The sequence below is a fragment of the Eulemur rufifrons genome, chromosome 15, assembly GCF_041146395.1.
Source record: "Eulemur rufifrons isolate Redbay chromosome 15, OSU_ERuf_1, whole genome shotgun sequence".
In the NCBI taxonomy this organism is placed as follows: domain Eukaryota; kingdom Metazoa; phylum Chordata; class Mammalia; order Primates; family Lemuridae; genus Eulemur; species Eulemur rufifrons.
Genome location: NC_090997.1, coordinates 34862870 through 34890414, shown reverse-complemented (window position 1 = coordinate 34890414; position 27545 = coordinate 34862870). Strand labels below are relative to the sequence as shown.

Below are 27545 nucleotides of genomic sequence, written 5' to 3'. Positions count from 1 at the left end.
ACTTTAAAGACCTAACAAACTATTTTAGAAGCCATTAAATGTAACATTTTCTTCAGTTATTTGTAAGGCACAATTACATAAACCACTTGTGATGGTTAATTTTATGTGTCAACTTGAGTGGGCTACAGGGTGCCCACATTAAACACTGTTTCTGGTTGTATCTGTGAGGGTGTTTGTGGATGAGATTAGCATTTGCATTAGTGAACTCAGCAAATTTGATTGACTTCCCCTAGGTGGTTGGACTTCATTCAATCTGTTGAGGCAGAGGAAGGAGGAATTCACCCCTTTTTTTCCTGCCTCACTGCTTAAGCTGAACATCTCCTCATCTTCTCCAGCCCTCAGACTGAGATTTATATCGTCAGCTCCCCTGGTTCTCAGGGACTCACTGAGCTATATCATCAGCTTTCCTGGGTCTCCAGCTTGCAAAAGCAGATGGTGAGATTTCTCAGCTCCCATAATCGCATGAGCCAATTATATATATACATATATATATATGTACATATATGTATGTGTGTATATATATAAATATATATATTTTATTGGTTCTGTTTTTCTGAAGAACTCTGACTAATACGCCATTTGTGTAAAACTATATTTAATTCAAAAGTACTTTTAGCGTGGTGAATATAGTTAGTAATAAGAGTATTGTACATTTCAAATTTGCTAAGAGAATAAATTTCAAATGTTCTCATCACAAAAAAATGTTAAGTATTTAAGATGATGGATATGTTAACCAGTTTGATTTACATATTCCACATTGTAGTTATAAATCAAACATCACACTATACCCCATAAATTCATACAATTATAAACTGTCAATTTTTTTAAAAGCACTTTTGGGTTACGGAAGTGACTCAAGTCAGTGAGTAGCTTCCTACTGTAAAGGTTACTCATATCCTACAGAGAACTGCTCTAGGCAGTAGTTCTCAACCTTTGGTTATCAGAATCACTGGTGAAACTTAGCAATAGCCCAAGAAATTCTGACTTACTAGATTTAGAGTAGAGCCCAGATATTCGTGTTTTTACAAATTTCCTTACAACATTCTGATATTCACCAGTGGTAGAAAGCCACAGAATCCAGAGACTTTGCTCTTAAAATAACCTCTCCCTCCAGCCACACGGTAGTGAGGCCTCGCTACTCAAAGTGTGGTCTGCAAATGAGAAGCATCACCATCACCTGGAAACTTGTTACAAATGCAGAATCCCAGGCCCACCCCACACCTACTAAACCACAATTTGCTTTTAAACAAGATCCCCAGGTGATTCACATGTACCTTGAAGATTGAGAAGAACTGGTCAAGGATACATAATTTGCTAGCTTTTCTATTGTAATCAGTAGTTGGGACCAAGTAAAAACTCTTGCAGTGTCTTCTCATTAGGACTAAATAAGAAATTACATCTATAAATAAGTGAACAATATATATTATCATATACAAATAAACCAATAGATGGTAACATAATCTATCCTTACCAACTGCGGTGATCTGAACTCTTTCACTACCAGTCACTGTATCAGGAGGAAATGAGAAACTCAAAGTTTTCAGGGTACTTTGTAGCTTGTTGTCAGTTATGTCTAATAAGATGGATTGTGAATATGATTTTTCTATTCCTTCAGCCTGTTGAAAAAAAGGAACACAAAGAACATGGTCTCTACTCATCTATTTACAGAGAACTGTATGTAGATACGAAGACAAACATCCAACTTGTTGTACCTGTGGTTTGTGTATGCCTAGATAAGTAACTATCATTTCTTCTTTTTTCCCCCTTAAATTAGCTATTTTATTTAAACAAGTAATATAAATATTTCACAGAATGAGTTTTTCCTTTTAGTTTGTATTACCACAAATTGCCATAACTTTGATTACTTTTTTCTACTAAGATTTCTCACTAAATATAGGACCCTGCATTAACTGAAAGGTGCTTTTCAACAGGATCTGAACTTAATTGGCACTGTTTCCATGGAGCTGAATTAAATCTGATGACATATTTAAGTACCTAGCATTTCTTGATTCTTCAAATCTATTAATGTTCACTTTCTACTTAAATTAGACAAAACACATCATGGAATGACCATGAAAATGACAAAGGAAAAGGTGAAAATGTAATGAGAAAAACCCTCCGAGGTGGTTCCTATTATTATCCAAAGACAGGAATTAAATACCTTTAGCAAAGTCATACTTGGCAGAGCTGGGATTCAAGCCCAGGGCTGTCTCACCCAAGAACACAAGTGCTTACCCACTGTGCTGAGTTATCTTTTTGTACAGAATGTCTTCTCTGAAAAAAAAAATCGACAAAATCTCTTCTACCTGCACGGTGAAATTCCAATATTCCAAATATACATATCACCTTGACCATGATTTAATAGGATCCAATGTAACACAGTTTTTAGATGCAAATGACTATAAAGAGATTTTACAGTCTTTATAGTCATACTTCTGATTAAATTTAAAGAGGAAATTGGCACTTATCTCTAAAACACACGTGTAATATATTTTTACATACAGATGAGAAAACAATTAGGCACTGACAGGAGGGTGGAGGAGACAATCTACTAGATTTGTCAATAAATTTAACCAAGAGTAGAAAACTTCTGTTTCCTTCCAATTACGTATTTCCGTTTCATTTATTGAAGACTTCAGATACGTACCTTTACTAAAATCCTCTGGGTGACGGCATCAGAAGCAGTGGGTGAAACAGCTGCGACTGTGATAGGGATTTCTCCCAGCCGCGTCGGCCTGACGGGGAAAAGAACAGTTGCCCCATCCTCGCTGGGAACCAGAATGGTCTGCTGGTGTCCCGTGGCATTTATTTCATTCGAAGTCATTAGAATATCAAATTTGTCACTTTTTTCAATGATTACCTTAACCTGGAAGAAAAAAATATCAAAGGTTATATATAATAAATTCTCTCCGGTAAAATGTTTTATCACCACTCTGAGTGCTGCTAAATCTGTGAGGCTCAAGACTCCCTAGAAAGAAAGCATTTCTTTTCTATGCTTTCTCCCTCTACCTCAAGGCACGCGGAGAAAAGGCCTTCTTTAGCTCCATTTCTAGTTCTCCCAGTAACATTAAATTCTCTCATTATCTGAAGCCATTAAGTGGTAAGGATGTGCACAGAAATGCTATTTCATATATTGATATCCCCACCAGCCTCATTTAACTCTGTCATCCTAAAACACACTGGTCCCATTAGAAAAATATGGGACAAACAGGATAAAATATTATTACATTCATTGAGAGTCTCTGAAAAAAATTCTTCCAAGGAAAGCATGACTCAGACATTAGTCCTGAAGCATATCTTGGTTGCAAACTTTTGTAAATTATCCCTAAGTTACCAGCCTTATTATGAATAGCATTTCTCTAGGTCTTACATTTTATGAATTTTTTTCTCATTTATTTTCTCATCTGCTTCTCAAAATATTTTTGTAGAGATAATTATGATTCCCATTTCACCAATGAGAAAACTATAATTACAATAAGTCATTTGCTGATAAGTGGTAGACTGGACATTGAATCTGGGCCTTCTGACTCTTTTGCTTGTTACACTACACCATGATGACTAGATTAAAAAGTAAAGTTAAAAAATAAAAAATCAATTTGCTCTCTAGATAGAGTACTTTAAAGAGATATAAAGTTAATTATAATACAAAACCGGGCCGGGCGCGGTGGCTCACGCCTGTAATCCTAGCACTCTGGGAGGCCGAGGCAGGTGGATCACTCGAGGTCAGGAGTTCGAGACCAGCCTGAGCAAGAGTGAGACCCCGTCTCTACTAAAAATAGAAAGAAATTATATGGACAACTAAAATATATATATACAAAAAAATTAGCCGGGCATGGTGGCGCATGCCTGTAGTCCCAGCTACTCGGGAGGCTGAGGCAGGAGGATCGCTTGAGCCCAGGAGTTTGAGGTTGCTGTGAGCTAGGCTGAAGCCACGGCACTCACTCTAGCCCGGGCAACAGAGTGAGACTCTGTCTCAAAAAAAAAAAAAAAAAACAAAACCATACTTATTCTGGGGAGAAAAGAATCAATCATTTGGCTAACACTACTGTGGGCACAATACAGTGGGAATTGTGTCATGCCTTCCAGGGAAATGACTAGCTAAGGAGACACAAGGCACATGACCCAAAAGGTAAATCTAGCTAGAAGTGGTGGCCCACACCTGTAATCCTAGCAGTTTTGGAGGCCAAGGTGGGAGGATCCCTCGAGGCCAGAAGTTCAAGACCAGGCTGGGCAACATAATGAGACTCCATCTCCACAAAAAAGTTTTTAAAAATAGCCAGGCATGACGGCACACACCTATAGTCCTAGCTACTTGGGAGGCTGAGGCAGGAGGATCGCTTGAGCCCAGGGTTTGAGGCTGCAGAGAGCCACGATCATGCGATTGCACTCCAACCTGGGCAATAGAGCCAGACCCTGTCTCTAAAAAAAAGAAAAGTAAACCCTGGGAAATACAATGCACATGTAAACATGGGACCTACAGAATCATTACAGAATGAGTGAGATGCTTCAGGAAACGCAACTTAGTTTCAAGCCACATCATGAAGGGGATAACTTCTTGTCAACTGCAGTGGACATAGAATGGCAGTTAGAAGTGGCAACACATCTAAATGTGGGAAGCCCAGAGGAAAATGCAGGAAGGCAGGAAAGAGAAAGGCATGCCTCAGAGACAATAAAAAAGATACATGGTAAAAGTGGATAACCTGTGCTGAAAATTAAGGAAAGAATGCTCAGACACGCTAAGGATATCCTTAGATATTAATTAGCAGAGGAAATCATTGACAAAATATATCTGTGTTCAATCTCCCAGAAATATATAAAATGCTTAGAAGGCCGGATGCTCAGACACCACACAACCTAATCCCTGCATGTTATCTCCATTTTCTCTTGAAGTGTAAATGATCAACAAAACCTTGAATATATTATCTCCCAGAAACATATAAAATGCTTAGAAGGCCGGATGCTCAGACACCACACAACCTAATCCCTGCACGTTATCTCCATTTTCTCGTGAAGTGTAAATGATCAACAAAACCTTGAATATATTACCTCAGTGGCATCTTTCAAATAATTGAATATGGTTATTTCCAAAGCAAATTCTTCACCTCTTATAACAGAATAGGGAAGATTCAGAAAAATGAAAAATGGTTGGAAGGCTTGCAGCTGGAAAAAATACAAAGAGTACATATTTTGATTCATGTCAAAATTCTTCACTTACATACTGAGATACATATTATAATATTTTATTATATATTACTTTCCTTTTACTTATCCTTAGTATTTCACTCAGAGCAACATACTGATTTTTTGAAAAAATCATGTACGTAGGTATGTTATACTTTCTATGCATTTCATTTTGGGATAGTAAAAAGGCAACACAAAGTATCTATTATAAAAAAGGGTGCTTTCAGGTATAACAGAAGTGAGAGCTACTGGCCTAAGGCCACCCATGGTCATTATATTCTTCTTGCCAGTGACTAGTTGAGGAAACAACACATGACACAATTTGACCACAAACTGATGTGAAGTAACGTTGGCTAGAACACGTCTGGAGAAGTTCTGCTCATCCTTGAAGGGGGACACATGGAAACACTCTCTCTTCTGGCCTTTGGGGTGGTTAGATCAGGTCAATAATAAATGTTTCTATCCAAATCTAAATATAGACTTCACACATTCAGCAGTTTAATACAGCTCATGTTCTAAAATATAAAACAGATGAAAAGCAAAAGGCAAAGCCAAGTAATCTCCAAACTGTGAAAAACATCATAAGCAATCATTTTCTAAAAACCCACTGAGGAGTGGAGACTTTCTTAGCTTAATGGCACTGCAACATTCAGTAAGCGCCCCTTTAATGGAATACCTCCACTGGAGTAGTTGTTAGTCCAAGACCTAGGTCCTCAGAGATCACAAAACCAGTAGCCACCCAAGAAGTGATAGAGTCAGGTACAGTAACTTCAAATTCATGGAAAATCCCAGATCTGAAGTCAAAGGTAAGCATAAAAATCACAAAACCAAGAACTGACATATTTCAAAATAAATCAACATAACCTAAATTATTTTTGGAAGAATTTTAATTTTCCATATCATTTACATATCTACATGTAAAACTATTTAAAAGATTTAAACATAAAATAGTAGATCCCAAGTTCTCAAGGAATAGATCATCATAAGGTCATAATACTGCATACTGACCCATATTCCCATAAAATCTTTTACAATGTTTATATTTCAGAATGACCATTATTTTTTCATAAATTTTGCATAGAGAATAAAACACAGTTTCAAACTTTAACTCCAATTTTTTTCCTCTAAATTTGCAGAAAAGTTTTTTCTCTGTATCCCTGTCAATGCTGTTATTTATATTTTTTTGAGATTTGAGTCATGTCTTATCTCAAGTATTCCTAAATGGCTGACTATAAAATACTGTGTAGATTTCATGATTTACCTAAGAACCATGAGACTTCAAAGAAGTTAAAATCACCCTTCGTTTAAAAAAAAAAAAAAAGACCTATCTCTCCCACCACAATTTGCCTGTGGCTTTATCAAATACTATCCTGAGAGTCAATAAACATCATTCTAAAACAAAAACCTCTTAGCCTATTTAGTTCCGAATCACATTATGTTTGTACTTAAACATTAGAAATTAATCTAAACTTATTTAAAACAAACACTAAACAAAATATATATGGCAAGGAACTTTATAAATTTTTACCCCATCTTGGTGTCTAGCCAAATCCAAGTCTCTGGAAAATGCTTTCTGACACGTGGATTGCTAACCGAAGAAAAGTCATGAATGTCTACCATGGATCCTTCGCTTTCCTCCACAAACCTCTCATCATATTCCACATCGTCATCTATAAACAGACATTGACAATGGTTAGGAAAACAGTCACTAGAGAGAGTGAATTATAAACTTCATGCACAGAGTGAATGTCGATCACTTGAAAAGTTTTCGAGGGATGTAATATACTAGTGAGAATATCAGGTTTCTCCTGTTACAGTGAAAAGGTAGAAGAAGGATTTCAGAAAAGTTATTACTAACAATATAATGAGTATTACAGTGGGCATCACGCAGGAGGTGATAAGTAAAGACGAACAAAGATGGGTAAAAGTGGAGACTGACAAATGGAAAAAGAAAGATGCTTGGAAGGTTGTCTAGGATAGAGCACTACATGAGGAAAGCAAAATGTACCACACATCTTTAATACATAGAGGTCATAATGACTTCATAAATCTTTAAGAATATAAAATTATCTTTTAAGCTTCAGGACAGAGGTTCAGGTGTCCCGTGGTGGCAAGAACCAGCCCAAAAAGACCCTGGAGGCTTAGTATGGAATAACTGAGAACACCTGACAGAAATAGGGAATTCAGGGATAGAAACTTCTGGAAGCCTTTCCAAATGATGTTAGTATAAATTTATCTGAAAGAAAAGAGAATAACTTCTACAGTTAACCATTCTCATTTGTACATGTCCTTCCATCGGAACATTTGTGGGCTCTTGTTAAAAGCACACCTATTACTGGGTGGCCAACTCTATTTAGCAATTGAAGGAACTAGGATGTACAGATATGACCCTGCCCAGGAAGAGTTCATATTGATGGGTGTGTGTGTGTGTGTGTGTGTGTGTGTGTATACTAGCATACTTCATGGCATCTGGGCTATTTTCTAGGTGAACATTAAAAAGCTAGAGAAATGTTTCAAAAATATGTTGCTCCTTTTAACTAATTCCAAAATAATAGCGTAGTTTGTGATACAAATTGGAAGCACAGGACCTGCCAATATGTCCAAAAATATAACTACCTCAAAGAATTACAGAGAATAAATGGAAAGATGTATTTCAAAGATCTAGACAGGAGCCCAGAAGACCATTCCATATCATGGTCCAGATGTACTTCCAAGTACATTAAACTCCAAACATCTAAGGACAAGAGAACAGAAAGTGAAAATCATATTCAACCAGAAAATATCCATACCTATATATTAATAAGTAATGTTGAATATCTGAGTGAAAGATAAATATTTTATAAGCACATTGCCAGGTTTTACTTACAAACACCATCAATATAACCCTCTGTAAGACTTGCATCCGTCAATACCCAGAGGCCACATTCCTAGAAAGAATAATTTTAATTTTCTTTTAAAAACACAAGTTTAAATGCTCTCTAAGTTACCTTAGCAGTCTGCCACACTCCTGACTCACTCGTTCTCATTTTAGAGTGCTTCAGTACATGTATGTACATACATGTACGTATATTTGATCTCTTTCTCTTTCTCAATTCTCTCTCTCTCTCTCACACACACACACACACACACACACAAACACACGTATTCATATGAATAAACAGCCATTTCAAAGTCAAGGAAAATGTATAAAATATATTTATAAGGAAATATATGTGTGTGTGTACATATATATGTACACACACGCACACACATATATATATATAAAGGAAAGAAATTGATTTTTTTTTAGTCTAGCCAAGTGCAGTAATGAGGAAATTGTTTATTTAATGACAATTCCATTAATTTCTTTCATAGTGAATGTTTCCATTTGCTTTTAAAACTGGAAGGATGATTACCTTTTCATTTCAAATTTCACTTATATAACATATAAGTGTTAATATAAATGTTTCCTCCAGCGACACATTTAATAAAAGGTTAACATTTCATAATGATCATTAATCCTGAAAGTGTTTTCCATAATAAAAGATATTAATATCTTTTTAATATAGCAAACTAAACATACCTGAAAGACTGCAAAAGAATTCACAAACATGCCTAAATAATAGCCTGTGTTATAAAGCTCCAACTCATGGACCACCTAAGGAGAAGATAAAATACACAGAATGAATTGATTCATATCAACCTTCCACAACATTTCTTATAAGTAACTTAGATAAGACACAGCCCTCATGCTTATCAAATCTAAAAGTGACACAAATCAAGTAGTAATGAATATGCAAATGCTTTGTTCATGATTCAATCAGTCAAAACTACATTTTTAATTTAATCTTAATTTCACTCTGTTCAGCAACTCAGCATTCCTATGAAGTCTGGACTTCAGTTTTGCCCAAAAGAAACTTAAATGTCACTGTTTGAAAAGACCAACAGGTAGAAGTCAGTATTAAAAATGACCCATACTTTTGGCAGAGATAAACAGGTTAAATTTGATGAAGATTAATATAAGCTTTGCAAAGTATCAGTGGCCTAAATTTTTAAAAATAACCTAAAAAGGTAATTCAGAAAAGAGGAAATATGAATTATTAATAAGCAGAAATAATATTCTGCCTCATTGATAAAGCAATGCAAATTACAGCATCAATGAGACACGGTTTTTTCAATATTTGCATGTATCACATTAGCAATGCTATTTTTTTTTTTTACTTTTTTTTACTAGTCAAGTGCAGTAGTGAGAAGGGAGAAAGAGTAGAAGAAGTTCAATCTGTAACTGACTATGAACAATCAAGTGAGATAACTTGCTACCTTTGGACCAGCTAGCAATGCTACTGTTTTTTAGAACAGTTCTCATTGCTAGCAAGAGTGGGTAAAATAGGCTAAAAGAGGGAGCAAAATTAGAAGTTCCTCAAAAAGTTAAACATAGAATTAGAATACAACCCGGTAATACCAGTCCTAGGGATATACCCAAAAGAACTGAGAACAGAAACTCAAAGAAACATTTGCATGCCAGTGTTCCCTGCTGCATTAGTTACAATATCCAAAAAGGTGGAAACAACCCAAGTGTCCATCCACAGAAGAATGTATAAATAATGGAATAATATTCAGCCATAAAAAGAAATGAAGTTCTGATACATTCTACAACATGGATGAACCTTGTAAACATTGTGCTAAGTGAAATAAGCCAGACACAAAAGGTCAAATATTATATAATTTCATTTATGTGAAATATCTAGAATAGGCAAATTCATAAAGACAGAAGTAGATTAGAGGTTGCCGACGGCTAGAGGCAGGAGGAAATAGGGAATTATTCCTTAGTGGTTCCAGAGTCTCTGGGGCCATGAAAAAGTTATGGAAACAGAAAGTGGTGATGGTCATCCAACATTGTGAAGTAATTAATGCTACTGAATTATACATTTAAAAATGGTAAAAACGGCAAATTTTATGTTTTATATATTTACCTACAATTAAAAAATTTAGATATTATACCTTTTTAAGTAACTATTTTGATACTTCTCCCTTATTTACATTAGCATTAACTAGACAAGACAAAGGCAGGATTAGAAACCGTGAAAGAATCTAAGTACAAGTTGAAAAAACACATTCTGGCATAAAATTAAACAACTGTAACCACTGTTTCTGCAATGCTAACAACAACCATGGCTTCGTCCACAGTAAGCTACTAGAACAGGCACCAATAAGGAAACAATAGAATGAGAAGACAGAAAATTTCACAATGTTTCAACAAGCTGGCAAACAGAGTTAGCTCAACTACAGATGATAGAGTCAGAGCCAGACATAATGAGGAGAAAAGGTTTTAGTTCCAGGCCTCTAGCTTTGCCACAAAATGCAAATACATAAGGATTTGCATCTGCTCCCACTCAGGCTTGAACAGATAGCAATATTCAAGAAGCAGCATCTACGGTGGCTCACGCCTGTAATCCTGGCAATCTGGGAGGCCGAGGCGGGCGGATTGTTTGACCTCAGGAGTTCGAGACCAGCCTGAGCAAGAGCGAGACCCCATCTCTACTAAAAATCGAAGGAAATTATATGGACAGCTAAAAATATATATAGAAAAAATTAACAGGGTATGGTGGTGCACGCCTGTAGTCCCAGCTACTCGGGAGGCTGAGGGAGGAGGATTGCTTGAGCCCAGGAGCTTGAGGTTGCTGTGAGCTAGGCTGACGCCCCGGCACTCTAGCCCGGGCAACAGAGTGAGACTCTGTCTCAAAAAAAAAAAAAAGAAAAGAAGCAGCTTCTAAACAGTGGTTACCAGGGACAAGGGGAGAAGGAAGGAAATGGGGAGATATAAGTCAAAGGGTACAAAGTAGCTGATATGTAGGATGAACAAGTCTAGAGATCTAATTTACAACATGAGAACTAGAGTTAATAAAATTGTGTGGTATTTGGGGCTTTCTATTAAACAAGTAGATTTTAGCCGCTCTTGTCACCAAAAACAAATAGCCATGTGGTATATTAATTTGCTTCACTATAGTAAGCATTATACTATCTATATGTAACCCATAGCGTCATGTTGTAAACCTCAAATATACATGATAAAATTTATTTTTTAAATAAAGCATCTATCGCATTTAAAAAATCCTCCTTTTCTCACTTGCTTAATAAAAATGCACTTTCGAAGTTGCAGCACAAGCTAATGACGAGAAGGCTGGTGTCTAAAAATTACTCCTGGAAGATGCAGTACACTTAAATCATGCCAAGGCATTCAAGAGGCTCTCGGCAGCACACACAAATTTAACAAGCAAGAAAGAAGCCAAAACAGTCTATTATCACCGGCTCCTGACTCCCTCCTTCAGAGCCAACTCTGGAGAAACAATAAAAACAGCAGGAAACTTGGATAAGTGGGATGAGAAAAACCCTGGAAGAGTAGAAGATAGCTGGAATTGGTGTTGGAAGAAAGTGGGTGGCTTCAGTCTGAGACAGAAGGCAGCTAAAGGCAGCAGTCAGAAGACAGGCTGGAGGAAAGGTTTTTAAATTCTGCCCTTGCTTCTCTCCCAGGGTTAGCCTCAGGACAATCATGCCTCCCAACTTCACTGCCAAAATCAGCAGCAGACCCACCGCCTGCGCAGGTGTCCCAAGGAAAATACCAGGTCAGTTCTGACCTTCTGGTGTGAAAAAGTGGGGAAAACATGTAGACAGACCCATGGCCCTCCAGCATGTACTCTTCTTCCTCTCCCCCTTCAAACCCTCAGGGCAGGTGGATCATAACCTCAAGAGACTCTCTCTTCTTGGTGTTGTTTTCCCTGAAGGGTTTAAGAGTGAAACTGAAGAGAGGCAGGCAGCAGAGTCAATCAAGAGTAATTCTCTTGTCCCTGAGGCTAGACTCCTCTCTTTAAATTCACAAGACCTACACAGATTGGAGCCTGATGTTCAGCCTTCCCCAACAGATATAATCAGAGCAACTGCCAAATCAACTAGATTTCCAAAGAGTAAAACTACTGTGAAAGAAAGACCTCCAACTAGACATACCTCATGTGATACAAGATTACTGAAAAAGTCAACTCAAGAATTCAAAATAAGCCTCATAAATACACATAAGGGGATAAGAGGAGATATGAGCAATAAGAAAACAAGAACAAAAAATAAGAACCAACTAAAAACAATAGATATTAAAAATATAATAGCTGACATAAAAGACACAATACAAGGGATCAAAGTAGGATAGACACAGCTGATGAACGATCAGTAAGCTGGAAAAGTCAACTGAGGAACTCTCTTAGAGAAATACAGAAAAGACAAAGAGATGGAAAACATAAAACAAAAAGCTAAGAGATTGTAAAGGATAGAAGTAGAAGTGCCCACTTCTGAACAGGAGTCCCAGGAGAGAAAAAATAAAATGAAGAGGGAGAAATATATGAAGAAATAATGGACACAAATTTCCAGAATTAAAAAATGAAGGAAGAGCATAGATTAAAAGGGCAACCCATAATAACACAGACTAAAACCTGTACACGAGCAACACCATCTGACTAGGGTAGGGGTAGAGGAGGACAAGGAGACAGTCATAGACAAAAAAGGTAAAAAAGCATACTAAAATGCTCATCTTGTTAGATGAAGATACAAATATTGATAACCTTAAGAAATCAGTAAGGATAAGGATAAATAAATCAATAAAGATAAATACGTATGGTTCAGCAGTTAAGGACATCTAACATAATTACAAAAATAGAATTATATTAAACCAGCAAAACAAAATTTGATCTAGCCCCCAGAAATAAAAAGAAATAAAAAGAGAATAGTCTAAATTATTTTTAAATAGGAAATAAAATAGCAGAAAAAGTCCTAATTAGAACAAGAATTACCATATTTGTAAATGGGTTAAAGAAGCTTATTAAAAGATATTGACTATGCAATTAGTTTAAAAAAACAAAAGCAAAATCAACAAGATACACTTAAAAACCTATAAAAGACTGAAAATAAAAAGATGGAAAAACATACCAGGCAAATATGAACCAAAAGAAAGCTGGCATAGCATTATTAATATCTGACAAAATTTAATGTAAATATATACATACCACATGTATATATATTAACATAAATAGAGACAGAGACAGTACACACACACACACAAACATATACATATATAGGGAAGAAAAATGAAATAATGTATTTATCAAGCTATTTAGAAAGTGATAAAATGAGAGATATTACTACATTCAGTTAAATCAAATGCAAGATTTAAAGACTCAAAGAATATGCATTGGCTGGGTGTGGTGGCTCACGCCTGTAATCCTAGCACTCTGGGAGGCTGAGGCAGGAGGATAACTAGAGGTCAGGAGTCCGAGACCAGCCTGAGCAAGAGCGAGACCCTATTTCTACTAAAAAAATAGAAATAAATTATCTGGACAACTAAAAATATGTGCAGAAAAATTAGCCGGGCATGGTGGCGCATGCCTGTAGTCCCAGCTACTCAGGAGGCTGAGGCAGGAGGATTGCTTAAGCCCAGGAGTTTGAGGTTGCTGTGAGCTAGGCTGACACCACGGCACTCTAGCCCGGGCAACAGAGCAAGACTCTGTCTCAAAAAAAATAGAAAAAAAAGAGTAATATGAATTTAGGAAACATCAAAGAGAAAAAAATGACCGATTGGTTTTTTTAAAGTTTTCTTTAAAAAAAGACTAAAAAAATTAGTTTTATAAACTGAAGAAAATGTATAATTTTTCACAAGTGAATTAATTTTACAATATAATGACCAAATCAACCTAACAATATATATCTTTCTTCCCCATGTATTGTTAATCACTGTACTGAATCAATGAATGGACATAGATTATACAATCTCTATTACAGCTGACGATGGCACACAGGATATATTAAGAATATATAAATAAAAATGCAGTGACTAATGATGATGAGATTAGTTTATGTAATATTCATATACTTCTTGGTTTGTAAGTTTTCTGCAGATTGACATGATTTCACTCCCTCAATAGACTGCAAATTCCTGATTCAATGGGGACTGCAATTATTATAACCATCACATATAACCAAAATAGAAAGCACTTCAAAATTCTAAAGTTCTCTTATCCAGTGTCATATGGAATTGCACAAGTCAATTTTCTAGTATGTTCCTGAATGCCTTAAATCAAAATACAGTATTAAAATGAGAGAAAGCTCTCGGTGACATTTCTTCTTTTTTTACTGTGTACATTTATGAGGTACAATGTGATGGTTTGATATAGGTATATATTGTGGAATGACTAAATCAAGATAATTAACATATCCATCACCTCACATACTTGCTATTTTCATGGTAAGAACATTTAAAATCTACTCTCAGCAATTTTTAAGTATATACGACATTATTATTAACTATTGTCACCATGCAGTAAAATAGATCTCCAGAACCTTCTCCTCCAACCTAACTTTAAGTGGCATTTCTCTTGAGAGATAACAGGCACCTAACCACATAGGCATCTTTCCAACAAAACCAATGTAAAGATTCTTTTTTATTTGGAAGCTTTACTGATTATTGACTTATACAAGCAAGAAACTATTAACAATAAGATTTCTTTAATTATTTAAAGTAAGCAATAACATTTCCTTTTTCTCTTTAACATGTATTTTTGCAATGAAAAAATGGCTAAACTCACATTTTCCATTGTAATATCATTTGAGGCATTCATCAGATTCACGCTTTTGTCAACAGCTACGATCCCAACTATGGAGTCAGGCTGTGTCACAGAGATCCTAAGAGAGACTTTCTCAGATGGTTCGGCATTAGCTTTACTCCAAAATAACTTTATCTAAAAAAGAGAGAAAGTAGGATTGACTTATTTCACTTTTTTAAAGCATTATATATATGTCTTACCAATAGTAGATCAATGACTCAAAATCTAGCAAAAGAATCTACATTTGCCTTTGCTCAGGGATAATTCTAAAACCATACGTAACCCTTCTCTAGGGAAAGGAATTAAAAAACTACTTCCACAGTGTTTGCAAGTCATGGAACATCTCACAGTGGTATAAATTTGAACTATTCTTCAGTTCTCTATCTTTCCTCTTCCCTTTCTCCATCTCCCACCCCTCAGCCCCCAGCTAGTGCTGAAGAGAAGACAGCAGTGTCTAGCACACCTGGAGAAGGCCAGCATCCAAGAGGAGGAACACGAAAGAAGAAAGAAACTACAGATGCCTACATATTGGCAACACGGACTTAGGAGTGAATACAAGAAGAGCTCCCTGGAGGACTCACAGATCTAACTGGGCTGAGGGTGAGGGAGGGCTCTTTCCAAGGAAGAAGGTGGTCAGATGGAACACTAGTCAGACCTCTATGCTCTGTGTCTCCATGGCTACCTGCACTTCCTCTGTCATTACACTCATCAAAGCGCCGTCCTACTAATACTCATAAAGAATACCAATCATCTCATCACTGCTGAATCAAATGGCTTGCTCATGAGGCCCCTTCCTACTAGGAGTTTTCATTTCACCAGCTGCACCTCAACTTCCACTGGGCCAGTGATTGTACTGCCTCCCCAAGAAGCCTTCATGTTCTCCTCAGCTCAACTGAACTTTAGACAGGCTTCTTCCTGACTATAAGCCTTTTCTTAGAGCATTTACTTTAGAAAACTTGCAACCATAAATTCTTTCTCTGCCCCTTTGAAATATAAATCTCCCAGCCTGTTGCCAGTTTTACAACCCAGAGCTGGGCTTTCATATATCTATTTCATTAGCTGGAAACTAACCCAGGACAAAGTTTCAACCCATATCATCTCAAGTGGCCTCACCTCCTCCCATACCCTTCGTTTCACTCTCACACCAGTATCAGCACCACAGGAATTCTGTATTGCCACTGGACTTTCTGGAGTTCCATGCCAAAGCAGTATTTACTCAACCCTTTGAAAAATCCTGAAAAGGCTTCACGGATTTGAGTTAAAGTCCTACAGCCAGGAACATCTTACAAATAAGACCCTCAGTGCCCAGTGATTCTACAGGCAAAAATACTTACACAGTACTAAATATGAGGAGCTTCAACTACAGTTCTAGAAATGAATAGTATAAATTTCTAACCAATTCCATTTAATGATACTTTTATAAAGAAATACTGTATTTCTCAGACTTCATTAATATGAAGTTTTCTTTTAAACATCATTACTTTAAATCTTACCTTATTTTCAAAAACAAGCTGAACAGGAATTTTTAGAACATCGTTTATAATTTCCCCATTATCTTCAACATAATACACAATTATACAGGCTTTTGGAGCCCAGGAATTTTCTGGTGTTAAAGAGAACGCTGTTGAATTTTGTTTGCCTACAGCCACCAACTGTCCCCTGGATACTACCTGAAAAGAAGAATAGGTGAGTTAAATTTTTTGCTAAAACTAATAGGATCTCAGCTGAAGCTATGTTTATCATAATTTTAAAGATATACACAAATTCTTGACTTAAACCAGCTTCAAAGTCTTTTGGATACAAAAAACCTCCCTGACAAACACAGAGAGTATTTTCTGGGAAACAAAAAATGATAAAGTTAAAGTGATACTGATTGACACAACAGTAGCTTCATAGTCAAGAATCCATTTTTTGGCCGGGCGTGGTGGCTCACATCTGTAATCCTAGCACTCTAGGAGGCCAAGGTGGGAGGATAGCTTGAGGTCAGGAGTTTGAGACCAGCCTCAGCAGGAGCGAGACCCTGTCTCAACTAAAAACAGAAAGAATTAGCCAGACAACTAAAAACAGAAAAAATTAGCCAGGCCTGGTGGCGCACACCTGTAGTCCCAGCTACTCGGGAGGCTGAGGCAGGAGGATTGCTTGAGCCCAGGAGTTTGAGGTTGCTGTGAGCTAAGCTGAGCAAAGGCAACAGAGCAAAACTCTATCTCAAAATCAATAAAATAAACTATATATATGTATATATTTAAAAAAAGAACCCATTTTTTATTGGAAGGAACACAGGGCACCGCTGGGAGAGCTGGATTAGCAAAATTTCAAGGCCATGGAGAGCAATCTTTATTTTCTTTTTTGTTTTTCTTATATTTTATAACTTTCTACAATGAATATATGTGGTTTACCCAATAGAAATTTAGATTTTAAACATAATACAGGATTTAATTATCCATTTTAAACTGAAAATACAAATATAGGTGAAGGATGAAAAAAGATATGACTGTAATATAAAAAGGACAGGCTAAAAAGGTGTAAGGCAAAATTTTAAAAATTAGTAAGCTCAGTGTAGACATAGGTAGGCAACACTTAAGATGATTCTATAATAGATCATAAATTTAGATTCTGTAAGAAATTACCATATAGCTTAACTCCTTCAACCGCTTGTTGCCGCTAACCACCAGCTCAAAAGGTGATCCCACCTAGAAAAAATATCTTAATTAATACATACATAAGAAAGGCAAGAAAGCCCATTATGTTGTATTAATAATTATCAAGTGAGCTGTAAGAATTACCTTTATATTTTCATCTCTTGTTTTTAGCTGGATGTATGTCTTACTGGGAGAAGTAAACATACCATGCACTGCCATGCTACTTGTGCTATCAAGAAAAAAGGCCTATAACAAAAGAAAAGAGAGCTATAAATGTTTATCTTTAGTAATACCTTGAGAAAAGATGCTACCTGTTGAACAATTACTGAAAGCCAAATTCACTTTCACTTTGTTTCAGGCAGAAAAAATATTAATACGTTCACCAGACATTGGAACTTCATCATTTTATGGCCTGTACTACAAAGAAACTGATAGTTTTAAAACATGGGAAAGGGCCTTCACTGTCATAACCTAAGAGGAAAAAAACATAGTCCTGGCTTATTTCAGAAACAAAGGTATTTTTTCCGGAAACACTATGAGAAGAGAGAATGCAATGGGAAAGGGATTCTTTTCTTCTCTTTAAGACACACAGCTCATACACAAGCAAAAAATTATACCACCCCACTAGATCCACCAATGCTCAGAGTAAAAATCAAAGAGGCCACATCTGAGGAGCACCCTGCTCGGCCAGAGCCCTGACTTGGGCAGGGCTGTGTAAGCAAAAGGTGGCAGAAATGGTTGAGGAGTCTCAGACAAGCCGTTCTGGGAAAGAGAGCTCAACGAAGGTATGTAAGTGTAAAAAAACATATATTCCTCTTTCATTTCAGCTCCTGCCAAAATAAAATTTCAAATGACTGAAAATCAACCTAGGGTTTGAGGAGCTTCTCCATCGTATCTTCACATTGCTATAGTTTACTGTGCCCTTCTAAGTGAACTGACAAGGAAACATTCAGTCTAGCCCTGAGCCACGGTCATTAAATTACTTTTAACACTTTCCTCCATTTTTTTTTTAAATAGAAAGATGTGTCCACTTCCTATGCACTTTGAGCTCTGCCAAGCTGAGTGCCTACCACAAGATTACAATTGTACTGGTGTTGCTGCCGTGGCATAATGACAGGAAACAGATGGCACCTTCAACTGTAGCTCACTGGAATCCTCCAGGATTGGAAATTCAACCTTAAAGATTCCATTCGGGGGGACAGTGTAATTTATGGTCTGGACAGGTCCCATTTGCTGATTTCTACTGCTCCATCTGCTCCAGTGCTCGGTATAGTTTCTCTGTGCCACGGTCATGACAACGTTATTTCTTCTTTCTTCAGGAGTCAGTGGATTGCCGTCAGAACGGGTAACCTTCACCTAATGGTCAAAACAAGACATTTTAAAAACAGGTAATAAGAGAAGCAAAGGATTTAAGCGCAATTGAATCCACTTTCCATCTGAATTATTCCCACGAAATTGAACTCTCAACAACTATTGGTGGCACTCTAACTCCAGACTCAGTGGCCTATCTCTAAAGGTATCCGACACCACCGACCACCTTCTTCTTAGTATTATGGCTTCCTTTGCCTTCCACGGCTCCACACAACCTCCTTTGCTTCCTACTTCTCTTTCTGAATCTTTTCAGTGTATTTTTGGTTCTTTTTCCCTCTCTCCAAATGTGGGAATTTGCCAAATTATCAGTCATCTGTTTTTCTCTCTTCCTCAAAGGTCTCAGTACTCCTAAGGCTTAGTTTGCTCTTTGTGATTGCACCCTACGTCCAAAATTCCCATCCTCATCTTGATCCAGAGCTCCTCCCCAATACCTCCAATTCCTAATTTTTACTTGGATATCTTAGTCATCTCAAATTCACACATCTAAAATGGAGCACCCACCTTGCTTTTCCTATTTTTGCTAACATCACGATTCTGTCAGACTTTACATCTCTGAACTTTCCATCCCTCTCCCCACCTCCCAAATCCAATGAACGCCAAATCCGATACTTCTCTCCTCCATCCTCTCCACCCACAGCCACCACCACGAGGCTGCTGCCATCCTCCTGCACACAACCCTGATCACTCGTCCTCAAACACTGCTTTCACCACCTCCCGCCCATGTTCAGAAGGCTCCTGGGCTTCTCACTGCCTAGAGCATAAGACCAAACACGTAAGTTAGACACCTAGAATCCCCTACAACTCCCCAAGCTTCTCCTGTTTTGTCACCCCCCGACACAAGCCCTCAGCTGCAACTGCACAGGTCCCAAAGATACCCTGAACTTGCTAATCAGAGCTTTCCTGGTCTTGTCTCAGCTCACCTTGCTCCCCACCTCCCACCCCCATGCCCAAGCATTTAAAACCCTACTAATCTTTAAACAAATAGTTTAGAGCTTCCTCTTCCATAAAGCGTCCCTTAATAATCACCATCCCTATCCCAAAGCCAACTTTTCCTCCCTGAACTCCCATTGTTTCACTCTGCTCATTCAGAAATTACCATTTGCAGCCTCATTTTTTTTTTCACTTAGCTATTCAAACTGTCTAAATAATTAAGATGACTGAAATCAAGAACTACCTAAAACTTCTATTGACCCACTCAACAAGAAGCTACCCCTCCTTTCTTTAAATCAGGAATCGGCAAACTATGGCAAGAAGGTGGGCCAATCCAGTATTTTTATAAATAAAGTTCTATTGGAACATGGCCACTCTCATTTGTTGGCTGTGGCTACTTGCATGTTATAAGGGCAGAACTGAGTAGCTGTGACATGTCCCACAGAGTTGAGAATATTTACTCCCTAGCCCATTGCAGAAAAAGATTGCCAACCCCTGCTTTAAATCCTTTTGGAAATTAATTCATGACACTAATCTTATTCTGACTTGAATTATAGCTGTGTATATATTTTCTTGTCACCATCACAAAAACTGTGAACTCGAGAGTAGGGACTGAGTCCTTCTTGGCTCTGCGTAAGCCCTGCCAGCACCATGCCTTGCACATTGTCAAAATTCACTCAATTAATAAAAGGTAGTTCAACACTATCTCAAAAAATTTAGTAGATTTGTTGATAGGCTTTTTTTTTTTTTTTTTTTGGAGACAGAGTCTTGGTCTGTTGCCCGGGCTAGAGTGCTGTGGCGTCAGCCTAGCTCACAGCAACCTCAAACTCCTGGGCTCAAGCGATCCTTCTGCCTCAGCCTCCCAAGTAGCTGGGACTACTACAGGTATGCACCACCATGCCCGGCTAATTTTTTTTTTATATATATATTTTTAGTTGTCCAGATAATTTCTTTCTATTTTTAGTAGAGATGGGGTCTCGCTCTTGTTCAGGCTGGTCTCGAACTCCTGACCTGGAGCGATCCTCCCGCCTTGGCCTCCCAGAGTGCTAGGATTACAGGCGTGAGCCACCACACCTGGCCTGTTGATAGGTTTTTAATGCTACATCTTTGCTAGAACTAAAATTAGTCATCATAAAAATCCATTTTTTGACTACTATCTGATTCCTTCAATTAATAAATAAAAGCTTCAATGTAACGATCCACATCTAACTTAAACTGCTTGTTAAATGCATTTTCAAAAAAATATTTTTGTTGTTGGAGACTACTCTTTTAGAAAAATTAGACAAAGGTCACTTGGAAACAATTTTACATGTCCCACATATCTAAAGAGAAAAAAGTAATCTACTGCCTTTTAACTTTAATTTTTATAAAAGCAGTAAAAATAACACCATTCTATTTCATTAAACTGAACTTACTGCTATGGACTAGAAATAAATACACCAACTTACAGTGGCTGTGAAGTTGAGAGATGGCTTCAATACAGTAGCATAATCAAAAAATTCAATGATGTAATCATGTTGCTTGAAAAACACATTGGAGCTTGCATTTCTTGAGATACCTATTTTGGAAATTGCACCATTTAGAATACAAAATTAATGTTTCGCCAACAGCCTCTATCCATCAAATCCATCCAAACTATTTGCTAAAGGGGTTTAAGATATCAGGTCACATAAACCTCATTCCTACATTGGCTTTGACACTAAGAGAACCACAGAGTCCTATGATGTCCTCTATGGACCCCTTCCCAGTACATTGCTGCCATCCTCCTGCAGTGACGTACAACAGCAGATTAAGGCCACCTTAGTCTTTTGCTCTTTCAGGGATTGGTTAAAGCTATTGACATAGTAATAGAAAGGCCCTAGCAATTAACCTTTACCTTCTTATTAAAAGAGAAAACTGTCTAGGAGCAAATTAGAATCCAGAAGATGTTAAGTGATTTAAATAAAAAAAAAATAGAAGAAGATAGCCAACTGAAAACATAAGCCTTTCCACGTAGTTTTCAGGCTGAAAAGAAAGAATAGAAATGGGAAAAAAAAATTACAAATAACTATCACATGTGTTTGAAGTACAGACTTTTCATAGAAAATAAGTTTCCCCCTTATTACGAAACATCCTGAAAGTTAGACCAGTTAACAGTCATGACAATTTCAACATTAAATAGCATCTTTAGAAAGGCAACAATGCTCCCAAATGAAAACGCCAGTTACAATAAGAAAGGTCATAGAGCAACACCACATAAATAGCTTTCTTTACCTTCACTTCGAAGTCTACAAACCTGTAAGCGATTCTGTCACCGTGGCTAAAATTTCTACCGGCCCAGGGGAAGACATATCCATGTGTTCAGAAAGGTCATTGGAAAAATCCATTACATTTTTCATCTCTTCATCATTAAAAGAGAAGTTTGCAGATCCATTTATCTGTTTCATTTAAAAGTTCAATTACATTTTTCACTTTAGCAATTCAAATTTCAGAAAGAAAACTCAAACTAAGTTACAACATGATAGCTCTGATAACATTTTAATAACTAGAAATGGGTAAATTCTTACTTGTCCAATGCTGGAAAGCTCTTGATTTTCTTACACTCAATTTTTTGTCAATTCAATACAAAATCTTATTTTTAGAAAAAGTAAACATTTTTTTCCCATTACAAGTTATAAAATATCTGCAAAAGTTACCTTAAATTTTTTTGTAATATTTTTCTTCACTCCCCAAAAGGATAAAGGTAAAAATGTAAGCGTTACGTCTCCTTTCACTGGCTTCCCATATGTATACCTGAAAATAATAAATAAAGGTTTTTTTATATATCAACTTGATATTGGCAGAACACAATGAAAATATTACTTTCAGTAGCATATACTAGCAATGCAGCATAAAAGAATTGCATTAAAAACATACTCCTGCTACAAATTTTTAAAACTAAACCCAGCAAGGAATGTCCTTAATAAGTGATGATCATTGAAATTAAGTCTCCAAAATGGGAAGACTTTTAACTTTAGCACCTTAAAACAATTCAGAATACATACTTTACCCAGCTTCTCTCTATCTGAGAGACCCCAGAGAAAATCTGACCATAATTGAAAGTGACAGTTTCCTGTCCAAAGATTTCTAAAAGATTATGAAAATCTTTCATTCCTAGAAATCTGGACTGGCCCATTTACTGTAGGCACTCGAAACTTAGTAGTTTTTGAAGATTTTCAAATGTTAGCTGAAATCACCGTGGGCTATTGCTGCGTGTTCCACTATTAGCTGGGAGGGTTTATTAGACCACATATTCTGGAGCACCAAATGTGCTCATGGCTGTCAAAAATTGGCTTTTTTGTAGGAAAATTTAAAATAAAAGTAATTTTTTTAGCCCACAGTACCAAACTTATCTTCTTGAGTCGAATATCATTCTCAGCTACTTTGCACTCTATGTATTAACTGTATCCCTTCTCATGATGGGAAAGTTTCTTCATGTGAAGGAGAGGCAATCTTTGGTAAACATTTTTCTGCCAGAAAGCCTTTTTTAAATGCATTTCTTGGGTTGCTTTCATCTCTATTGTGAAATGCTGAGCCAAACATGGAAGTCAATTTTGCTTTGCACTCTATAAATCATAGCAGTAAACTGCTGCTTCCTGAATCCATTAACTGAACACAGAAACTGCCCCTCATCTGGATCAACTCAACCAAAAGGCAAATACTAAAATACAATATATTCCAAAATTAAGAAGGAAAAAACAAATCCACCTTCAAATGCACCACTCTTCCAATGAAAACAGTAAAGTTAGTGGAAACCCTGGTTAGGAATTTTAGCATCAAATTCACTCATTCAAGAATCTTCGAAACCTGATATTACTCATATCTTGTTAAAGATTCAATGAAAGCAAAATTAGAATACCAGATTATTGTATTTTAAAAGTTATATCACATGATAGTACAAGGAGCTTTAAACTCCAGACATAATTTAAAGTATTCTCGGACATAAAAATTTTTTATTTTTATTTAAATGTGAAGCAGATTTAGCTTTCCAGGCACCAAGTTCATTATAATGATTGTGAAACAAGGATACTGAGAATTATTGTCCTAAACAGAATCTGGAAGCATTTGAGATACACTGATTATTCATAAAATAATAGCTTGGCAACATTTTGAAAAGCAAATCAAATATATTCTGAGATACTATTAACAAAACAAAAAATTTTTTTTCTGAAAACAGTTGTAGCACAAATGGTTTATAAAATAATATCTAAAAAGTGAACCTATCAGGATAATTCATGTTTCTTCCCACTTACCTTTTTTTCCACTTTATTTGCAGGACACAAATGTTGCAATTCATTAAATAATAATTATAGTTTAATAAACCTAGATTAAATAATATTTTTCGTATTCTACTATCTCTAGGAGTTAAATAGAAGTAAAATAGACATATGCTAAATGGAAGTAAAATAGATATGTGCTATGTTATTTTCTTTACAATCCTTGAGAACCCACTGTGGTTAGTGGAAAAGAGTCTATTGTTTATTTTTAATGAGGTGGGAATAACGAGCAGATGTTTCACATCAAGGCTAATAAATGCATGTTTTTATTTTTTATTTACCTCAGTTAAAGATTTCAAAACTAAAAAATGCTTATTAAGCTTCTTCTCAGAGAAATTTCTAGCAATGCTCTGCACATTAACTATAGCCTTGATGAACTAGATGGTTACTAACAGAGTAGTAACCTAAATTATTTATCATACACTCATAGAGAGGATTTTAATAGCTATTTTGAAATAAATATTCACAAAATCATCTCTATAACTTAATAACAACCATCCAAATAAGACAACAGAGCTCATCTTTCAAAACACACCCAAGGAACAACTTGATTTCAGGCCCTACTTTCTATCCCCTAATTTGGTAATGAGACCAAATCTATTGCTCATACAATTCAATTTAGTTCACTCCTGTGATACTGTGAAATATTATATATATTTGGTCTTCGTCCTGTTTCCTGACATGCAACTCCTAAAATCCTGGGACTCGCCAAGGTGATAAGTGTCTTTTTGTAATGAGTTGACTGGTGGCTGGGGCCCCTAGGGAGCTTCAGGATGGGGACTGGTCACTGGAAAGACCCAAGCATGATTAAAGGGTTGGAACTTCCAGCCCCACCCTCCAAGTTCTGGGGAGGGGAGAGGGACTGAAGGTTGAGTTGATTACCAATGGCCAATGATTTAATCAATCGTGCCTATGTAATGAAGCGTCCATACAAACCCCAAACGACAGGGTTTGGACAACTTCTGGATAGCCGAAGGTTCCTAGACAGGTGCTAGGGGAGGGCCTGGAAGCTCCCAGCTGCTTCCCACATGCCTCACCCAATGCATCTCCTCCATCTCTTCATCTGTATCCTTTGTAATAAACCAGTAACTCTACGTAGAGTGTTTCCCTGAGTTCTGTGAGCTGCTCTTGTAAATCAGTCAAACCTTAAGGGGAAGTTATAGCCAACTGGTCAGAAGTAGAGGTGACAACCTGTGACTTGTGATGGGCGTCTGAAGTAGGGGCAGTCTTTGGGCTGAGTTCTCTGCCTATGATCTGACGCTATTTCCAGGTAGACAGTGTCAGAATTGATTTGAATTAGAGGACACCTCATTGGTGTCTGCTGCAGAACTGACTGGTTGGTTGTTGATGGGGAGAAATCCCCACACATTTCTTAAAAATCAAAGGTCATAGAAGCCTTCTGTGTTGATTGTTGAATGACAGTATTAGAAGAAACTGAGTTTGTTTTTTCCTAGATCCTCAGAACTCCAAATAGCAGGCTTTTGATGTGCTATGGAGACCTTTGCTACGCTATATGCTGCTTGGAACTGAAATCTTAAGGGTCATGTTGTTTACCCATGTGTCCTTTCAATAGATATTTCCTGGAAACCTACTCTGTGGCTGGCCCTGTACTAGGCACCAAGGTGCAGGAGCAAACAAGACACAGAGCCACCTTCAAAGAGGTGGACTAGCAAACTGCAGCACCATGTGACTAGGGTTAGGAGAGGCATAAGCATAGTGGGTTAGGGACAGGTAGCAAGCCTTGAAATTGCCTGTGTCAAGGCCCATTGGTCAGAAAAAGCATTTTGCATTCTTGGAACCACAAGTAAAATTTGAGAGTAGAGTTTAGGATGGTAGAAAATGGGTTGGGTGGGATGTTTCAAAAGACACGAAACTAGAAAAGAACCCTATAAGATTTACTAAAGAATTTGAACTTCACCCTCAAGGCAATGGTCTAAAAATTTTCATGCAAAGAGTGATAAAATTACATTTGTCTTTCAGAAAAAAAAAAAAGAGGAATTCAATACAAAGTAGAGAAAAGATTGGAAGAGGTAAAACTGGAGTCAGGAAAAACATTTAAGAAACTGCAATAGTAGTTGAGGAGAGAGAGATGATGTTGGCCTGAATCAAGGAAGTGGCAATGGAGAAAAGTGGATGGATTGGAGAGAGACTAAGGAGACGGAATCAATAGCATCGATGCCCATTGGCTACACGAATCAAGGGAGTGGGAAGAGTGCGGCTGACTTGGGCAGCTAAACAGATGGTGGTGCCGTCCACCAAGACAGAGATGCAGGAGAAGAATCATGTTTGGGGGAAGATGACATGTTCAGTTTAAAACACCTGAGGGACACACAGTGGGAGATGTCTGTTGGGCATTGAGATGTGAGGTTCTGAACCTCAAGAAAGAAACGTGGGGCTGGAGGTACAGATTTAGGTATCATTAAATTATAAACAGTAGCAGAACCACTGGCCATGGAAAAGAAAAATCTGAGTAAGTGAGCATAGAAAGAAGAGAGCCAAAGACGGAGCTCTAATAAGAATTTTTAAAAGATGTAGAGTTGCCCTCAAGAGGCTCAAAGGAGTAGCCAAAGGGAAAGAAGGAAAACCAGAAAGGAAATGGGAGTGGACAATGTCCACTGCTGCAAAAGGAAAAAAAAAAGTTGTAAAAACCTAGAAAAGTACCCACCAAGACTGAGCAAGAAGGAAGTCTTTGTGACCCTGGTGAAAGCAGTTTCAATGGCCTGGTGAGAGTGACAGGCTGACTGCAGGTGGCGGAAGAATGAATGGAATGTGAAGGAGTGGAAAATGCAACTGTGACCATGAAGAAAAGGTGAGAGATAGAGCAGGAGCTGGAAGAAGGCATGGAGGTCAAGGAAGGGCTTGTTTCTTTTAATAACCCAAGTGATTAAGCACAGAGTGAAGACGCCACTAAAGAACAAAAGGTTAAAAATACCAAACGGAAGGAGTGGAGACATAAGCAAAAGAGGAAGTAGAATTGGGATTCTCCTGATAGGAGACAGTATCCAAGGCCCAAGTGGAGGAATGAGCCTCTGAAGGAAAAAGAGATGTTGCTTTCATCATGACAGACAGTCAGGATAAGGAGGAGGAGGAGGAGGAAGATAATCATTTTCACCTTTCTTGGGACACAGTATTTATAGAATAGTATATGCCAGTATTTACATGCCAAATTTTACAGACTGATTAAAGATCCTTCAGGTCAAAAAGATTTCCTTAATCTTGCAAAATTGCAAATTATATTCTCAGTCTTGATTCTCCACCCTGGAGGCAAAAGAAGACTCTACTGAAACTGCACTCATGGCAGCTGGGGTGAAGAGGGAAGGAGCCCAGGCCATAGGGGCGGCTGTTCCTCTGAATTCACCCAGAAGACGGGCACCGCCTGCAAGAGAAGAACTGCCTTCCTTTGCCTCACCGTGGACATCACTCCTGGGCAACTGAAGGCTGAAGGAAGGAGATTTCACAGGAAGGAAAAACTGGACAATCATCAGAACTAGCCAGATCTAAGAACTTTA

At 37.3% G+C, this 27545-nt stretch overlaps 1 protein-coding gene across 1 annotated transcript in view; it reads right to left on the bottom strand.

Annotated features, from left to right (window-relative positions):
* Positions 1–27545, bottom strand: part of CD109 (CD109 molecule) — a 121396-nt gene that overhangs the window by 34113 nt on the left and 59738 nt on the right. Inside the window, exons 8-22 of the mRNA XM_069489068.1 lie at positions 22417–22513; positions 22017–22158; positions 21190–21299; positions 18572–18796; positions 17585–17686; positions 17429–17491; positions 16295–16471; positions 14784–14936; positions 8744–8818; positions 8048–8108; positions 6710–6851; positions 5858–5975; positions 5047–5160; positions 2648–2866; positions 1472–1616 (exon numbers count right to left, since the gene is read on the bottom strand). Of these exons, the coding sequence (XP_069345169.1) occupies positions 1472–1616; positions 2648–2866; positions 5047–5160; positions 5858–5975; positions 6710–6851; positions 8048–8108; positions 8744–8818; positions 14784–14936; positions 16295–16471; positions 17429–17491; positions 17585–17686; positions 18572–18796; positions 21190–21299; positions 22017–22158; positions 22417–22513 (1943 nt within the window). The remainder of the gene's footprint in view (positions 1–1471; positions 1617–2647; positions 2867–5046; positions 5161–5857; positions 5976–6709; positions 6852–8047; positions 8109–8743; positions 8819–14783; positions 14937–16294; positions 16472–17428; positions 17492–17584; positions 17687–18571; positions 18797–21189; positions 21300–22016; positions 22159–22416; positions 22514–27545) is intronic.